At 39.9% G+C, this 17,675-nt stretch overlaps 1 protein-coding gene across 1 annotated transcript in view; it reads right to left on the minus strand.

Moving 5' to 3' along the window:
• Positions 1–17,067, minus strand: part of LOC104942094 (nodal modulator 1-like) — a 33,507-nt gene extending 16,440 nt beyond the window's left edge. The window contains exons 1-3 of the mRNA XM_010767291.1: positions 17,063–17,067; positions 16,136–16,178; positions 4,810–4,821 (exon numbers count right to left, since the gene is read on the minus strand). Of these exons, the coding sequence (XP_010765593.1) occupies positions 4,810–4,821; positions 16,136–16,178; positions 17,063–17,067 (60 nt within the window). The remainder of the gene's footprint in view (positions 1–4,809; positions 4,822–16,135; positions 16,179–17,062) is intronic.
• Between the last annotated feature and the right edge of the window lie 608 nt (positions 17,068–17,675).

Here is a 17,675-nt window from a genome sequence, read left to right on the forward strand (position 1 = left end):
TAATGTTAGTTGACTTTATAACGTTCGAAAAGATAAAATATAACGACTATACCGTATGTGAATTCTTGAGTTTAGGATAGAGTTTTTAATCTTACAAAGGAGTTCCGGTTCATTTTTTTATTCTAAAATATTGTCGTTTTTGTTAGTTTGAAACTTTTACAGGTAATTACCGTGAGTCAATGAACCAACCTTAGGGAAAACGTGGCTAATGACGTAGTACGCCGGCACCGACCTCCGTTGTCGGACACCGTAACGAGCTTCCACAAATACCTACGGCCTTACGGGAAAGGGTTATCGCGGAATCGGTAATCCGTAACAACCCCAGCCACAGAAAGCAGAAAAGAGTATGACATTTTTGTTTTTTTAATTGCATTACAGAAAATAAAGAACTTTATCACAATATTCTAATTTTCTGAGACAGTCCTGTATAAAGAAATTGCTGCTTTAATATTAAAAACAGCCAACAGATCTCCGACTGATTGTCAGAAAAGATCCAAAATATGTTATACTTCTAGGTTTTGAGATTGTTATGCTGAAATATAACAGATTTGAGTGATTTAGTACAAACTAAGTTGTTCAACAAGGTAACATGGATGTATTATCTTTTGTTCAGGACAGGTATGTCTCCCTTAGGCGGAGGTAAAGACAGACAATAATAACTTTCATAGTTATTCTTTCATCCCTTGCAACATTTATTACATTCAAGGTTAATTAGAGACATTACAAGATGGAAGCAATCAAGTCAAACATTGGCTATAAACTGATTCCTCCAACCTTTTGTACATTTCTATTCCGAAATTACTCTCCAACGATTGCAGGGAAATCAATTGGTAATTACCAGCTTGCTGTTCATAATTGATATTTAGCGCCAGCTCTCAGGAAGCACGCATTATTCAGCCAGTGTTTTTGAACCTTCTGGTGCTGCATCCATCTCACTCGCTGCTCAATGCACACAATCTGTTTCTGTTTGCCTGCAAGCTCCTCTGCACACTCAGCTGCTTCTGAGGCACGTTCATTGGACTTTGGTGTTTCCCTTCTTAAGCATTTTCTTTAAGGATGATAGATAAAGATAGTATATTAATGATATAAGATAGGGAAAGCCTCAACCTCCAGGGATCACAGCTTTTAAGGGTTTTGTGTGACATATTAAATATATTTCAGCAACTAGTAGCCTACTTTTAAAAAAAAATGTTATTACTGGGTCACATTACATTACAATACATATCATTTAGCCTGGCGTTCTTATCCAAAGAGCAATAAACCATAAAGATACAAACTCAGAACAACAATACAAATGCAGATACTTTCCTTCAAATAAGCCAAACCATCACCAAACCCATTGCTTGTGCACTAGTTTCAAATTGGCTAAACTCTTCATATATTTGCCAAGATACAAGCCAAACCGGTTTGTTTGCAGTTTAAGACGGAAGATATGTAGACTTTTTGCTGATCTGATATCAATGGGGAGCCCGTTCCACCGTTATGGAGCCTGAATAGCAAACAGGCGTGTTTTTGTTGAGGGGTTTCTGGGTCCATCTCCCAGGGGAATAGCAAGCTGTATCACTGCTGCAGAGCAAAGTGCACATGCTGAAGTGTATGGTTTAACCATGTCCTGGATGTAGGAAGAACCCGGTCCTCTCGCAGCATGGTAGGCCAGTACCAATGTCTTGAAGAGTATTTGGGCAGCCCCTAAAATAATTAAAGAAGATGTTCAAATAAAGACGTTAAAGACGTTTTTTCCAAGATGGCAGTAAACCTAAGAAAGTAGGAGTGTACAACCTCTTAGCGAGTCAGTCAGCGTCTTCTGTCTCTCAAAGCCTGGTGAGGTTCTTTCTCCTGTCCTCTCATTAGCTAAACATAGCGGGAATTAGCATATCTAGTAAGGAGAAATATCCCTTGTGCATAGTTAGAGTACAGTGTTTGTGCCAAAAGGTCTGTGTCACGCTTACCTAAATATAAAACTGGAGCAAAGTAATTAATCAATTAAACATGGCCTGTCCAGGTCATACAAAGTCACCTCTCGCTTCTGCCACCAGTTTGAGCAGGACTGCTACATTTGCATGTCATTTCGCTTTGTATGTAAAGAAGTAAAGTTCTCCATTTCAGTATGACGAGGGAGTTGAAAAATACACATTGAAAGAAGGTACAATGTACATACTACATCCCAGTACTCACCAGCCACTTCCATCTGCTTTAGCTCAAACTATCATCCAGAGTACTTTGAAATGATAGCTCTTTGGGCCCTCTTACTACTTAAATGGTGTGGTTTTATATGAATATGAAATTAGACTATTGAAATTTGCTGCTTATTCCTTGTTCATGTTTTTACAAAATACAAGATAGCACTGATGATAGTTGAGTCACTTCTCTGCTTGGCTGTGTGCTGCTAGTGCGTCGCCTTTGTACTGCCTTTGTAAAAAAGGTCTGCAATTATCTACAGCGACCATGAGATCCCGGCACAACTGATCAGTGTTAGATTCCTCTTTCTGGCTTTGTAATTTTCTGTACAGAGAGTCTACTGTGTGTTTTGTCAACTTTTTTCATCCTTCTTTTGTAAATCCTCTCCGGGATAGAACACCAATGATTAAATTCACCTGTCGGTCTGGTAATACCCACAATTTCACAAAATATATCTCTCTTATGTTTGTTTATAAACAGAGCTTCAAAATTAATCTATGAATCCTCATCAGCTTATACATTTCATGAATATTTTTTCCAAAGCTCCTGCAGCTACTGCAAAGAAATAATTATAAGAATGTATTCTCAATTACTGTTTACTAAGTGACGATTGAACTTTCTCCTAGCCTTCTACTAAAAGGACATCCTTACTTCTCCTGTCCAAACTGTAACCCATTTTTAAATGTAATAGTGTTTTACATGGCACTGAGAGTTATATTGGAGAACTTTTCTAATTTCCTTAAAATAACCGTGGGAACCATGTGATTATGACTTATCAGCAGCCTTATCACGTGGGTCCTTTCTACACGCAGAACAAAAGCAGCAGTAATCCCGCTGCAAGTTTAAACCTCTCTTCATAATTTTAGTTTGTCAGAAGTTCAGGCTCCATAATCGCTCTGGCAAGGCAGGAAATGCCTTAGTTCCATTTAATTCTCTATTATTATCAAACCTTGTGACTTGTGCAAAGTTTTATGTAAGGGATAATGTGCAGCGACTTGGTCATTATGGGTAAAAGAACACCCGACAGGCAGATCAGGATCTTGATCGGCATAAAGGTGTTCTTTTACCCATAATGACCAAGTCGCTGCACATTATCCCGCTTATTACATGGCCACGTTCTCAACAAAGTAACGATATGACTCCCAATATTAATTTAAATGCTTTTATGGATTTAGAAAATGTTTTTATTGATTTAAAAAATAGTTGCATGTATTGATTTAAATTGACACGCATCCGCTAAGAAAAATAGTCCGTTGTTACCGTTTGAAAGACGTAGCAACGGCAGGAAGGCGGAGCTTTTTGATTAAAGATTTCAAAACATCGTTGCTTGCTATAAAAGAAGCACAATTAATTATGTCAAACCTTGGAAAGTATCTAGATATCCCTGCCCTAATGCCAAAGTAACTGGCAACTGAATATTGTTTTTATTTTTAACCCAGGGTAGACAAAGTTTGTGTTTTTTGAGCTGTCAGATGAAGTCTGCTAAGTGTTTTTATAGAGCAACATTACATTTAAGAACACTTACATCCACAGAAGGGAAAATTAACAAAACTTATCAACAAAGGATCATCTTTGGCACAGACTTTAAAAGACAGAATGGTAATTTCATAACGGCTGAGCTGTTTAATGACAGAGAAAACTTTGGACCCCAATTATCTTTGGTAGTTAATTCATCAGTTCACAGTTGAGGCTGATTTAGCTGAAAGATAAAAGGCCACTGACTATTTACTGAGTTGAAAGATCTTCCAATTAGACCACACTTAGGGTGAGGTAATTAGTTTGGGGGAGAGGGAGGAGAAAGGAAGTGGGGTGTATTTGTCATCTGGTCAGAATATGAGTGAAGTTTGACTCAAAGGAAATGAACGGTTGTGTAATGTTGCCTCAGGGGGGCAGTGTAACTTAAGGCATTTATATACAGTATATCATAAAATGGTAAGAAATGTAAATCCTTAAAGTCTTAAAGTGTAGGACTCATACACATTCAGTTCTTCATTTAAAAAAAAGTGGACTACCTGTTGAAAATCTGTAGATATCAGATTGAGTCATATAGTATAACATGTTTTTGAGTACATGTAGGGCCCAGGACCCGCTGATAGTTGATGAAGAGAGGTTGAAGAAAGGTTGTTTAAAATGGGCCAATGCAATTGTTTTAAGCCTAAATCTAGCTGTTCTTATATGCACAAAGTTTACCTTTTTATCTCTCTGCACTCTGTTTTGAGAGCTTTGCCTCACATCTGTTCTTTGCTGTCCATAATGTAAAATGTGTCAGCAGACAGCAACGATTTTAATTAACTAAGCCTAAAATCATTCTACCATTTTCTTAGTTCAGTAGTTTGCTGAAGATACAGCATCAGATGAAAATCAAAGCTTCTCTAAATTAACGTTTAGATCAGGTAAGTGTGGCCTAAACTATATATATGCCAATATGGCATTCATCAGCAATGTAACAACCACAGTAATTTCATATTGAATAAAAGATGCAACTGGAATTTTCACTGCAGACATTTTGACATGTTGTTGCAGTGAAACAAAAAGCAGTGGCTTCAGTTTGTGCCCCTTCATTTTGATGCTGACCTAGCAAGGCTTAGGGATCTATAGATAGTTTTGTTAATGCTAGCTATTAGGCTACACATTTCTTTCAAGCTATGTCATTTTAGAAATTGTCCATTTCTTAATAATACAAAATACTTCTAAAATACACTCAAAGGAACAATTTTATTGTTGCTAACGTATTAGCAAATTACAGCAAATCCAGTTAGAGAGCAACTTGAGCATCACATTGAAGTTGTGTTTCTTGGCTGTGTTGGGAATGTAAGTAAATCATATATTAATTTTAGCATTTTGTGGTTGCTTGTTAGCCCACACTTGGTTAGTCTGAACGTGTTTGCTAGTATTTAGGAGAGAAATATATGAGATTGTTTACAAGCTAGCTCTAAAAAGATTGAGATGAAAATAAAAATAGCTGTGTGTTAGCTAACTTTCAGTGAAGCTGGCAAGGAGCCACACCTTCAGTATGCTAGATGGACACTTTTTATTGAATACTAATGTCAAACCAGGAACGTGCTAGCATATTTGCTAAAGCTGCTCAAGACCCTGCCCTTGGCCATTGTCATGCCTCTCAAAAATAAGCTAACAACATATTTTTATCATAATAAAAATAGTATTGTTTCTGTTTCTGTTATTCTTGAGAAGTGCTTACCTTTTATTTACAGTGTTAAAACCGCCCCTCTACTATAACCTCTGTTTCACAGGATTTTCTTTCTTGGGGTTTTCTAAACCAGAGGTGCCCAATTACTTTTCAGCCAAGGAACCATACAATAAAAACAATAAACTGGGGAACCCTTCATATATCTCCCTTGGAATGATTTGATGTGGCCTATTTTTGACAAATCTTAGTTAGGTGAAAGAACAGCAAAAGAGACATTTATATAGACCCCTGGCAGTGCTCACTGAGCTATTGGCATACGGGATGGTAACAATTGGACACTTGGCATTAAAACAAAACAAAGGAAAACAAACCTGTATTTTTTTGTTGTTGCAATAAACAGTCACGCCTCTCATGAGGCTCTGAAGGTGTGACAATGGCTTATACTCGTGGGACATGTTGACATTGTTTACTGCTGCTGAGCATGCTGTTGTGCGTGAGCCAGTGAATCTTAATTAGGTAAATTAACAAAACATTTCACATGGCATTCACAAGAATCCAATGAAAATTCTTGTAATGATAATAATTATAGTAATGTTTCTTGTTAAAATAACTTCCCTTGAAAATAAGATGCTTCAAATATCTTTGCCTTTTAGGTCTTTTAAAAATAAATTCTGCTATTTTCTTTTTCATTATTCAATTTTTTTTAGCCTTAAAACGTGAACTTGTGGTCCTAAGCTTTGCCCATCATTATTTTATCCTCAGCATTGTAAGTGTTTTCCTTTTCTCTCTTTTCTCAAACATTTGAGATGGCGCTGTCTTATGTTGCTTATGTGGATCTTGCCCTAGAGGGGCTACCTCCCTTCTACCCTGTGTCCACTCCTCTGAAGCTGAGGGCTGTTATCTGAGAGCTTGTCGTTCAATACACCGCCTTTTGTCAGGATCTGTGACATGACGCTGGCTCCTGTCCTGACATTTTGTGTTGATGAGCAGCAGCCAATTAGTTTGAGCCACTGAGCTCAGCGTCTGTCTGAAGCGACCTGAGGAATGACAGAACAACAACACACACCAGGGTCAGCAGCTCCATCGCTAAGTTCATAACAAACTTCAGCCTGCTGTAAGCATGAGTCATTGTTTTCTATTTTCTATACTTATTTATATTTCTTGATAAAACTGTCTGGGAATTTTGTTTTCAGACAAGACAACATTTACTGTCATTCTACTTTGATATTATGCAACCAGCTGTTTCACAACATGTATCCATCGCTGTCATTACCAACACTTCTGAAGCACAGTCTGTGATTCCAGGGTCCTTAAGGGCTTATAAGAATTACCCATCAAAGTGTGGATTAGTGGAAGCCTTTTAAACCAGATAATGTGAAGCAGTTGTTGTGTTATGAGACATTTCCACATTCACAAGAAAACGGCAAAAATCTGTATCACATGATGAGATTTCAAATTTCTGAAAATGAGCATCATAGGGCCCCTTTAACAACGTTGGTGTGAACAGGCCCTTAAATGCAAATTACTAGAAAGTCTTATCCAAATTCGATACAGCATTATGACTAGTCCTTCGTCTGCGGCTTCGTTTTTCATCAGTGTGTCACCTAAAATAACCCCCTCCATTCATGTCACCCCACACTCCAGTGGCTTTCTGCCCAGCCTGAGTCACCTCTACCAGTCATAATGCATCGGCCGAGAGGAGGGCAGAGGAGGAAGGAGGCGGAGAGGGGCGCAGCACACCTTCTGTGGCCGCTTATACCAGACGTTTGATGAGCAGGCCAAAGAGGAGGAATTTAATATTCATAGGTGAGGATGAGAAGACTGGCAGCTGCGCGGAGGATTTGTAATAGTATCTACTTGCTGCTTTTTGTGGGAGCTGGTGTGTGTGTGTGTAGACACTACCCAGACGGACTGTAAGTGCCAGCTTCTATCAGAGCAAGGGGTGTGTCATTTCAGCCTTTTATGAAACCTAATGCCTACTTACTGTATGTCAGATGTGATGACAGCTGAGGTGGCTGCGGCCTCAATAATTTAATCGGAGAGATCAAAAGTGCAAAGAAGGCATTAAAAGTCTTGCATCATTCATACTGCAAATCAGAAGAAGAATATTGCTGTACTCATACGGCTGAGTCACAACAGCCTTTATAACAGCAATATTTCAGAATCAGTTTATTTCAATTAATCACCGCGGTCATTGTGTTTTCTCGTAGAGGCAAAGCATATTTTCCCTAAGAGCCAACACATGTCATTTTGTACTTTTGAGGAATAGCAAACAGTCTTGACAGAGCTAACCTTTGATGGCATGAGGAGCCCAAAATGAAGGATGATATCATATAAGCTGTGTTTTATATAACCCTGCTCTGCCTAGGGTGTAAAAGGCACATATCTGCTCCATCAAACTGCACTAACTTATTGATTATTACACAAAAACTGCACAAATATTTGTATATGAAATGTATATTAACCTTGCTCGTAGTTATGATCCTACAAATCACAAGACTCTGCATATCCACAGCTAGAATAGCTTTTTAACAACTAGCAGCTCATTGTTTTTAGATGTTTGGTCAGCAGCTTTAAAGGAGACATAATATACGACATTTAAAAAAAATCTGTGCAAGTATGTGTCAATCCCAAACTGGGAAATAGGAAAATCCAGTAAAAATGTTTGTTGTACAAAAAATGGGAATCAACAAGCCAATCAGATTCCTATAACCTCTTACGATGTCACATGCAGGCTTATTAGAGTTAAGAATCACTTTTCCAGAAGTTGCACCATATAAGGGCAAATATGTGTAATCTCCATAGATTGTATGTATTCTCAGGCAGAGTATAACATAAATAATTGTAAAAAAAACAACAACTACATAAAAACTTGTAAACGTGTTCTAGAAACCCAAAATTACTAGGATGATCCTTAAAAGTTGCATATGTCCCCTTTAATGTTTTGTCCACTCTCACTGTTCATACGCTATTTACAGTAGCAGCATAAATGGTCAAAGACAAGGGTAGTTGGTGGACATATTTAGCAGCTAAAGAGACAGATGTTTCCTCAGGAGTTGGTGAAGACCAGAAACCGAGAGTGAACATGTGTTCAAATGAAAGCTAACATTGCCCTGGGTTTGCTGGATGTGTAGAATTTGCACTTAAGAAGTGACAATATGTTTACAGATTTGTTCCCGTTTTGCAGGTCTATTGTACTGTACAATAAGCCACAGCGAGGTCAAGTAGCTACATCATCACTAAGCTTCATGCTTCATGTTTTACGGGGACACATGAATTAAATTGGATGTGTATCAGATAGGCCTTGGAACTTACTAGTGTTATAGCATCTCACCCAATCAAATCAATGATTTGCTTTCGCAGTTTGGACACATTTTTAGACTTGTGTAAATAAGGTAACATTTGAATCCATACAACATGACCTTTAATCTTTAAACAATGTAGATTGAAGGTCACACTTTAGAGAGGTTAGCTAAAAACATTTATTCCAGTTTTACCAAGACACGACATGCTGTAAGCATTGACATCCGAAACACATCTTTCTCTCTGTGAATCTTAACACCGCTTGACACCAAGTATGAAATCGGCCTCCTAATCTCTCCTTGAACACGTGTGTGATACTGCCCTCCTCTACATGCCGCCTGTTTCCTTCCCTCCTTTCTGCACGGGGTCAACCAGGTGAACCCTCCTCACTTTGGCCCTTTCTTATCTTTGCGAGGTATCTCTGCCTCTCCTGCTATGCTAAAAGTTCTTGTGGATCAAATGAGCACTCAGGCCTGCTTAGTAAGTTCTCCATAGCTTCTAACCTAGGGGCTGTAAAAAATGTGGGCACGGCAGTAAAAGCAGACATTATGGTATTAAAAAGGGTCTGGGAAGGAGTGACACTCTTTCTCCATATCTCTCTCTCTATATCCATCTGGTTTGTCTCCTATCTCCTCCCCCTTCCCTCATTGCTCTCCTCATCTCTTGGTTCCGATACACTGGTGCCGAAGTCCATACTGTCATCTGTACGATCAACGGAGCCTGACGAAAGGGGAGGAGGAGGGAGACAAAGGGAAATCTGGTGTGCGGAGAAGTTGGTCATACCGGAGTTGTAAAAGTCCTTGAACAAAGTCACGGTGTGGACGAGGACAAAAGAGGTGGGCATGGTTGCTGACACTCTGGAGGAAGCTTGAACAAGGCTTCTATATACTAAGACCTTTCCTTAGTACATCACTGGGACAAGCTTTGAATGCTAAATATTTAACATCAGCTTGCAGCACTACTAGTATCGATTAATGCCCGAGCAGTCATTAAAGCTGCCCTTCAGACCAGGTGTGGGCCTGACTTAATACAAACACAGCATAGTGATGGGCCAAATTAATAGTTTTTTGTGTGAAGCGTGTGGTTTTAAATCAAAGTTTTGACTAATTTAGGAGCCAAATTATTCATTATATTCAACTGCGCTGCATATCTCGCATGGCTTCCCAGAAATGTTGTGTGAAATGTGTGCACCGCCTCGGTTATCTATGTTCTACACAGCCAGCGAATATGAAAACACTTTTCTAATGAGGTTTATATTAGTTGGCGTCAAGGCACAGCGACACCACACACATTAACCAAACAAACAAGCCGTCGTTTCTGGACTCGGAGCCAGTAATTCATGCATCTGTCAGCACTGTCTTATCAAACGAGCTATGGAATCTATAGCTGTAGTCTCATGTCATGTTTCATAGTGATTGAGGATAATGAAACAAGAAGCAAAACCCAAATTAACGTCTCCTCGTCTCACCCTTCACACTATGCTGAGCATATGAGGATACTGAGGATTATGCCAGATACAACACACATGTTTTGATTAGGCGGATACACCTTTTCTGATTATGATTAATTAAGTGGGTGAATAGTCAGTCAAGTGATAACGTAAGAGGGATATTTTTGTGTTAATTTAATTTGATAGGTGTGCATTGCATACTTTTAGGAGAGCTGTGTAGATGTGGATGTGCTGCACAGAGACTGTTAAAATGAGAGAATAAAAAGAGGTAGATAGTGTGTGTGTGTGTGTGTGTGTGTGTGTGTGTGTGTGTGTGTGTGTGTGTGTGTGTGTGTGTGTGTGTGTGTGTGTGAGAGAGTGAGAGAGAGAGAGAGAGAGAGAGAGAGAGAGAGACAAATCCTCACTGACCTCCACTGTTGGTTAGCCTGAGGATGAAGAGATGACACAGTGGGAATGGGTAAGCTAGTGTAGGCGGCCTTTGGTGCAAGAGAAAGACACATGGATGGAACGCTGTCAGAATTTCAATGTGCTGTATGCAGCTTTTACCAGCAAAAAAATATTCATTAGCACATTCATTTGGAGACATTAATATATTTAGCGTGAACAATCAAAGCTGAGATACTTAGTTGTATCTACAAGCAACCATGCAACATTTGAAATAATGCCCCGCTGTGCTGAACTCCATACAAACACAGAAATAAGACACTGGGTGTCCAATGGGTATAGAGCTAGTGTTTATAGAGTCGCTTGCAATGGCAGATAGAGAAACAAATGGATATTGATAGAATTTCAATAAGGAGGGATCAGTACAAAATGTTTAGCAAGATTTATTGAGACAACAGCAAAGGAAGATGTTGGTAATTAGAGTCAATGTATTTACTGCAACGACTGAACAACCAATTGGTTTGTACAGTTAAATTATGAAGCCATGAATTTTGGATTTTGGTCATCACCATCTTGGTTGTTGGCCATCTGCACCTGGAAATGTTGGGACCAGAAGTAACAATCAAAGGGTGGCGCTAAAAATATTTTTTTTAATCAGATGTCGGAAGAAGTCACTTTGGCTAGTCTAACCTAACCGTTTCCTGAATGTAGCTACTTATTTAGCATTCAGGCGCGAGAGGAAGAATCTAATTCCTCATTGGCCTTCCAGAAAGAAAGCAAATGCATTTATGTTTTTCCCACTAGGGGGCAGTGGAAACAAGCTGTAGATACAACACTGACATAAAAGAGGCTTCTCAATACTCAAATGTCCCCTCCTCGACTCCTCGGTCCTCCGGTAGTGACCCGGAAATGAATTTCAGCGCGCCATTTTGAAGGACATCTAATTTCTCTAAATGCACATCGAGGACCGAGGATCGAGCGTCGAGGAGGCTCTCTGGAGGAGCTATAACCGAGGAGACACTGATGGGTCCTCCACGGCTCCTTCGCGGATGCATTTCCGGGAACGGCGGAGGCGTGACGCACGGCCGGACTTATCTCAGCCAATGACAGCTCTGCATGCATCCCCTGGATATTATTTTAGAAACTGTGTTCATCGCGTAGCCGATAGTCTGTGCAGAAAGTAGAGCAGTGTGTATAATATATATCACTCAGTATAACAGGCTTAAAATCCCGATAGCAATGAATATCTGAAGTGCTTTTGACAACAAATCCATAAAAAAATGTCATCTGTGGAAGCCGTAGCGCTGTAAAAAGCACGACCAATCATCTGAGCCGGCCCGGCTAAAATAACTGGATGGCCTACCTGCCTGTCAGCCTTCCATCTGTGCACAAACTCATCTCGTGCCCTCATTGGTCATGTGCGTTCGTGTGTGTTGGAGGAGGGGCTCTGTAAGGAAGTGGCAGATTTTTTCCGGCTGTGTATTTTCAAATTCTAGCGCACTCGAGCTGGGCTGCGTTTCACTTCTCTTATTTTTCATTTCCTCGCTCCTCGGTCTCGGTCTCACCGGAAGTTGATTTGTCTGCGCCATCTTGAGTAGCGACCCAGTGGCCTTATTTTTGCCGGAGGATCAAGGATCGAGGAGTGATAATGGAGGAGCGATAATCGAGGAACCACCAGACCATCCTCCGATGAAATCCTCAGACACTCGCCCCGCCCCCTGACTGTGCATCGCTCACTGATTGGACGATGCAGTGCATTCACTGATCTCATGCTTCATGACATGAGAGCAGTTTCCCATCGGAGTGAAGAAAATACATGAACCTCACTGGAGTCACTCCTCAGTTTATACCGTGTTTTGTTTAAATTAATGTATCACTTAGTTACAAATATGTGATATATCTGAACAACAAAGTGGTCAAAAATAATTTTTTCGTTTTATATTTTCATTTATTGTCGTTTCCATTCAGTCAGTCATTAAGTACTATTTAAAATGTTAATGTGCTACACATCCACACAAACAAAGTGTGCAATCCAATGAATGTTAATCTAACTGGGTTTTGATAGGCTATAGATAACATATCTCTTTTTCTTCTCTCAATTATTTTATTTCTATTGTGCACTCTAATCAATATTAATCTAACTATTGTTCGTTTATACATGTTAAGAATGGCGTTTATCTTTTTCGAGAATGAGTTCTTATTTTATTGATTTGGGTCTACAACAGATGATACAAATGTTTATGTCAGTAAATGTGTACTAACAGAGCGTTTGTGAAAATAACGGGGACAGAGCTGGCTGCTGTCAGACGATCAGCTGTGCGGCGTCATCACAAACGGACGTCGCTTCACGTGACGCTCCGGAGGCCGACATCCCATTGCTCTTAAAACTCATTTCCCTGCTTCTCGTGGTTTCCTTGCGTCTCTCCATGCTTCCCTGGTGGGAGGGACTAGTTGCAGGGAAACGACGCAAGGGAGGGACGCAAGGAATCCATTTAACTGAAGTGAAATGCAGCCAGAGTCTTAAGTTTATATGGCGCACTTGCTAGCAAAAAGTTGCATATGTACACATCCGGCAGATAGCCTACAGGTGACCAGATAAACGTAATTCCTCACTATTATCAATCTATCAACCATCTATCAATCTATCTATCTATCAATTACTCACCTTAAGCTGTGTTTATTGCCACTATTGAAAGTAATGTCTAGGCTGTCTAAGCTGCTAAATGCGCCACAATGTTTAACTAGTTGCTAACGTTGCTTGAATATAAAAATATGCTGTCGTGAGAATAAACCAAAACAGTAAAGTTGCAGTCTGAGAGTGGGGTAATAAGTATCTTCTTATTACCTTACCATGTAATGTTTTTACAGTAGATCGTTTTGTTTGTTTGCTATTCCGTAAACAGGATTATGGAAAAACAAGTGGCACGATTTTCATAAAACTGTGTGTAGCCTACGGCTGTAGCATGGGAGAAGAACCGGGTCTATTGTATTTTGAGGGGTGGATACAATAAATGTGGCTTTGGTAGGAATCTACAATCTTTCAATTGCCCTTCTAGTTTCTTCAGTGTGATCCATCGTTAACAACATGTCTATAACCGCTTTAATAGTAGTTGTCTGACTTATAGAATATAAAGCTTAACATTTGAGTCAGGGGTCCTATTCTTGAGTTTGTGCATGTTTTACATCAAGTAATGTTTAAAATAAACTACCCCAATCAAAGAAACACTTATCGTTGAACCCAGTGGTCTCCATCCCTGTGCTATTGAAATCATGTTCATGCAGGATAGCGTTGGAGCCAAACACGAGAGCAGGTAATTTCACTGATTACTTCCTTCTGAATGAAGGTGTGGTGATCAGGGAAATGAAACGCTCAAGTGTTTGCTACAGATGCTCTGAACTGCACACCGTTTGTTCCACCACCAAGTTATTTTCATCTCTCTTGATTCTGTTACTTACTGTCTGTCTTCCCCTTCAATCTGTATCTCTTCTTCACACGTCTGCTGTCATCGTCCCCTCTCTCTGTCCCTTCTTTCCTCTCTTTCTTCTTGCCATCCCTCATACGAAGAGAAACCCTTGTCTTCGTACTGTATGTGAATAATACATTGGCCTCTGAGGTTTTGAATGCGGAGAGAGAATAACATCCCGGGCCCGAGCTGTTTTTCTGTCTGCTCACCTCCCAGGACCCTCACACTCACAGCGCCTGGCCAGCTGCTGAGAGGAATACTGAGTGATATCCTTTAATAACACATATCACACCTTTTATAGGCAGGTCACCCATGCAGAAACACATTCACACACCTTTATTTATATTCCGCGTGTGCATGAGGGTGACACCACAATGAATATAAAACATCCGAAACTTCATGATCCGCCGCGTAGTTACGATACAGTTTTATCTTTCTTAGGATAATGGGCCATCATTGCTTGTTGCCTTGTCTTGGGTAATTTATTGTGCAAATCCTGAAACCTTTGCTGCATTGGAAACATCTGCTCTGAAAAAAAACAATCTGTAATGGAACACCGGCTTCTGGATCCTTTAATGAAGAGACAATTACAAATTCACAGCTAGCCTCCCCTTCCCCAGAAGCCTGACATCATAACAGGGACAAATGAGAGCAAGTCTCCTTCTAATTGATAACCTCATTACCTTTGTCTACTAAGCTATTAACAGCCCCCTGCTCTATAGTGCCCGGGTCACAAGGTCACCAATGGGACTCGCATATGAGAGCAGCCAGCATTAAATTGGTACAAGCTGGCCTGTCCTACGTGTGCTACACTCGCTGTCAAAAGACTCCGTCCAACATCTCAGTGGGGCGCCTCCTGCCAGCAGCTGCTCTTTGATGATAAAAACAGAGAAAGGTGCATGCAGGAATGTTGTATGGAGGGACCTGGCGATGGAGGTGTCAGGTGCCTGAGATTGTTATCACCAAAGCTGACAATGCCTCTGCTCTTCCACTTTGTGAGATGCACATCAGGACATGTGTGGAAGAAAGAATCTCAGCAAACCATATAACTTGATGTCCCATATGTCTCTGTAGGAACTAATATAAACGTCTGATCGAGGTGTTTTGTTTGTTCAGCTTCTGAGCTTTGTCAGTATTAAGTGAGAAGTTGAATTCTGTTTGCATAACAGCTTAATGGTCTCTGCGTAAGGCTGCCAATAAACACGCTATAGGTTATAGGTTCTCTCCAGGCACTACGTAGATTGTGGCTCTAGAGCGGTTTTTCACCAATCAAACACATCAAATAATTTGCTTAGTTACTACTTCAAAGATGTCAATTTTATACTCTTTGACAAGCAGTAATGGCAGGTGCGTTTTTGTGGATCTCATTTCCCAGAGATCCAAACTGCCTTTTCTTGGGAATGTTGCTGCAGTTTTTTTTAATACTGCAGTATCAATCCTCATTGCTTTACCTCATTGGGGATGCATACTTACATTCATTATAATGCAAATCTTTAAGATTATTACTTTAGTCTCCAGCCTCTACAGTGATGCTTTTATTTTATCTTGTGAGTCTGTCTGGGTGTCATCATAGCAAAATGGCTTCTGAAACATCTACTGTAGCAGGAACTGGGGTTTTTGAGTACTTTGTAGTCTTAATGTTTCTGTCTATCACTGCAGTAGCGTGAATTTTAAAATGACTGTGTTTTAAGCAAGGGCACCATAAGTATAGGGCAAGGAAGAAGGGACCCCCCCCCCCACCAAACACACACAAACACACACACTTTACGCCACTTGCATGATTTTGCATCTTGTTTATTATAACTGCAAAGCAAGACTGTATTTAGTCTAACTACGTCAATAAATGGCCAAAGATATATATATATGTTCTTATTTGGGGGGCTGTACAACTCTGATATCCACAACATCTGGTTGTCAGCAATTAAATCTAAAAAAAATGAAGCTTTTATCAAGATTTAATGCTGATAAGTACAGCTGTTCTTTTTTTTTTTTTATCATTTGTTTAAAATTAACTGCAAGGCTTATGTGTTGTCATCTTCATAGCACTGCAGTATGAGCTGATATTCATTTCCATGAAGGCAACACCTCCTTCTTCTCTAGTATTTTCTTCAATGCTGATGATCTGGGCTGTGGATTACTATACTGAATCGACACACATTGTGTAGGCGCACATACAAACCTAACTTCATTATTATAACTAGAAGTCACTGGAGGGAAGTCAATGTAGTCAATGTAGTGAAATTGATCTAAGCTGTGAGTACAAAGTCGTATTTAATGAAGCGTGACTTTCGTCGATAGGTCTTCTAAGCAGATCCCTAAAGGGGCTTACACACCAAACTGACACCAATTCGTCATTCAAAAGAGGCAACAACCGGAAGACAGACTACATGATACACCGAGAGAAGAAGAACAGACTGCGTGATATAAACAAACAACAAATAGCGTGTGCGTTCCATTTTCACAGCGAGAAGCTCATGGGGCTTTCACGAACCTGTGTCGAGAGCTGGAGTTAAATTAAATCTCTGATTTGCCTTCTTAATAGTTTGTTTGGGTCCCTCACTTCCGTTTCGCTTCTCATGCACTTATTCGTTAAGCTGAACAGCCAATCAGAGTGATTTCTTTGGCCGACGGCTTTTAGCCGACAGCCTCCCGATTCAAGATATCGAATCGGCGGCGGAAGATGTCGGCACGGCCGAAAAGACACGACGGCGTGGGACACACCAATCTGAGTAGGGCGACTGGATGCTCATCGACGGCCAGACATCTATCGACATCTATTGACGGCCAAAATCGGGTTGGTGTGTCCGGGCCATTAAAATAACTAAATATCTCTCCAACCATGCATATCCTCGACATACTGTATTTACCCGTTAACAATCCATTAAAAAAGGCACGTTGTCTGCGGCCAATCGTGTGACATTGTTGACCAATCATAAAGCCTTACTCCAAAATATGACGTTATCTGTTTTATTGATTTCGCATCTCATAAACCTGGTATATTTTGTAAAAATAAGCTTAATTTAGCTCTTCAAAAATCTCCCTTCTTATATTTCTTTGGGATGGAATAGTTTCAACAATAGGTCTTTATTGCGACGACCAAACTATTTGCCAACAACAATCCACCAACAAGCTCACTTCATGTAGCTCTCCCTGTCTGACAGCTTTCCAGTTGGCTCAATTATTAGTAGTGCTGACAGTTAATTGGTTCTCCTCAAAGGTCTTGAGATACTAAAACTCGTATGGGAATTCTTCAAAGGCGGCGCTGTCATTAGTGATGAGCTGTTGAGTGTTTCTCCCATCCACACCAAGACTTTTACTCTTGTGCTATTTTAACACTTATCCTGACAGGCAGCACTACATCAAAGATGAAATAAATCGTTGAAGAACTATTTCGTAATTCTGCTGACAGGAACTTTTGGATTTGTGCCAAAAGATAAGTATCAATGCTACAAAAAACTGTCTAAGTTCAACATTCTGCCGATATGGCTTGAACAAGATATAAAGCTGTGCTAAAGTCAACATTTTAATATTAGCAAATGATCAAAGGACAGTTAGGAATGACTTATATTCATTAGGTGTTCATGAACATAGCGCAAAATTAATGCTAATGTTTCTCCCCTAGTTAGCTGAAAAACACTTGAAGTTTTTAAAATGAGTTATTATCAAAAATGTTTCCAAGTGATCACATTTTTCCACTATTTTATAAGATGCTCTTTATTGTACTTGCCAAAGTTTAATGAATGAGATG

Source organism: Notothenia coriiceps, unplaced genomic scaffold (assembly GCF_000735185.1).
Source record: "Notothenia coriiceps isolate Sejong01 unplaced genomic scaffold, NC01 NC01_scaffold00004105, whole genome shotgun sequence".
Classification (NCBI taxonomy): domain Eukaryota; kingdom Metazoa; phylum Chordata; class Actinopteri; order Perciformes; family Nototheniidae; genus Notothenia; species Notothenia coriiceps.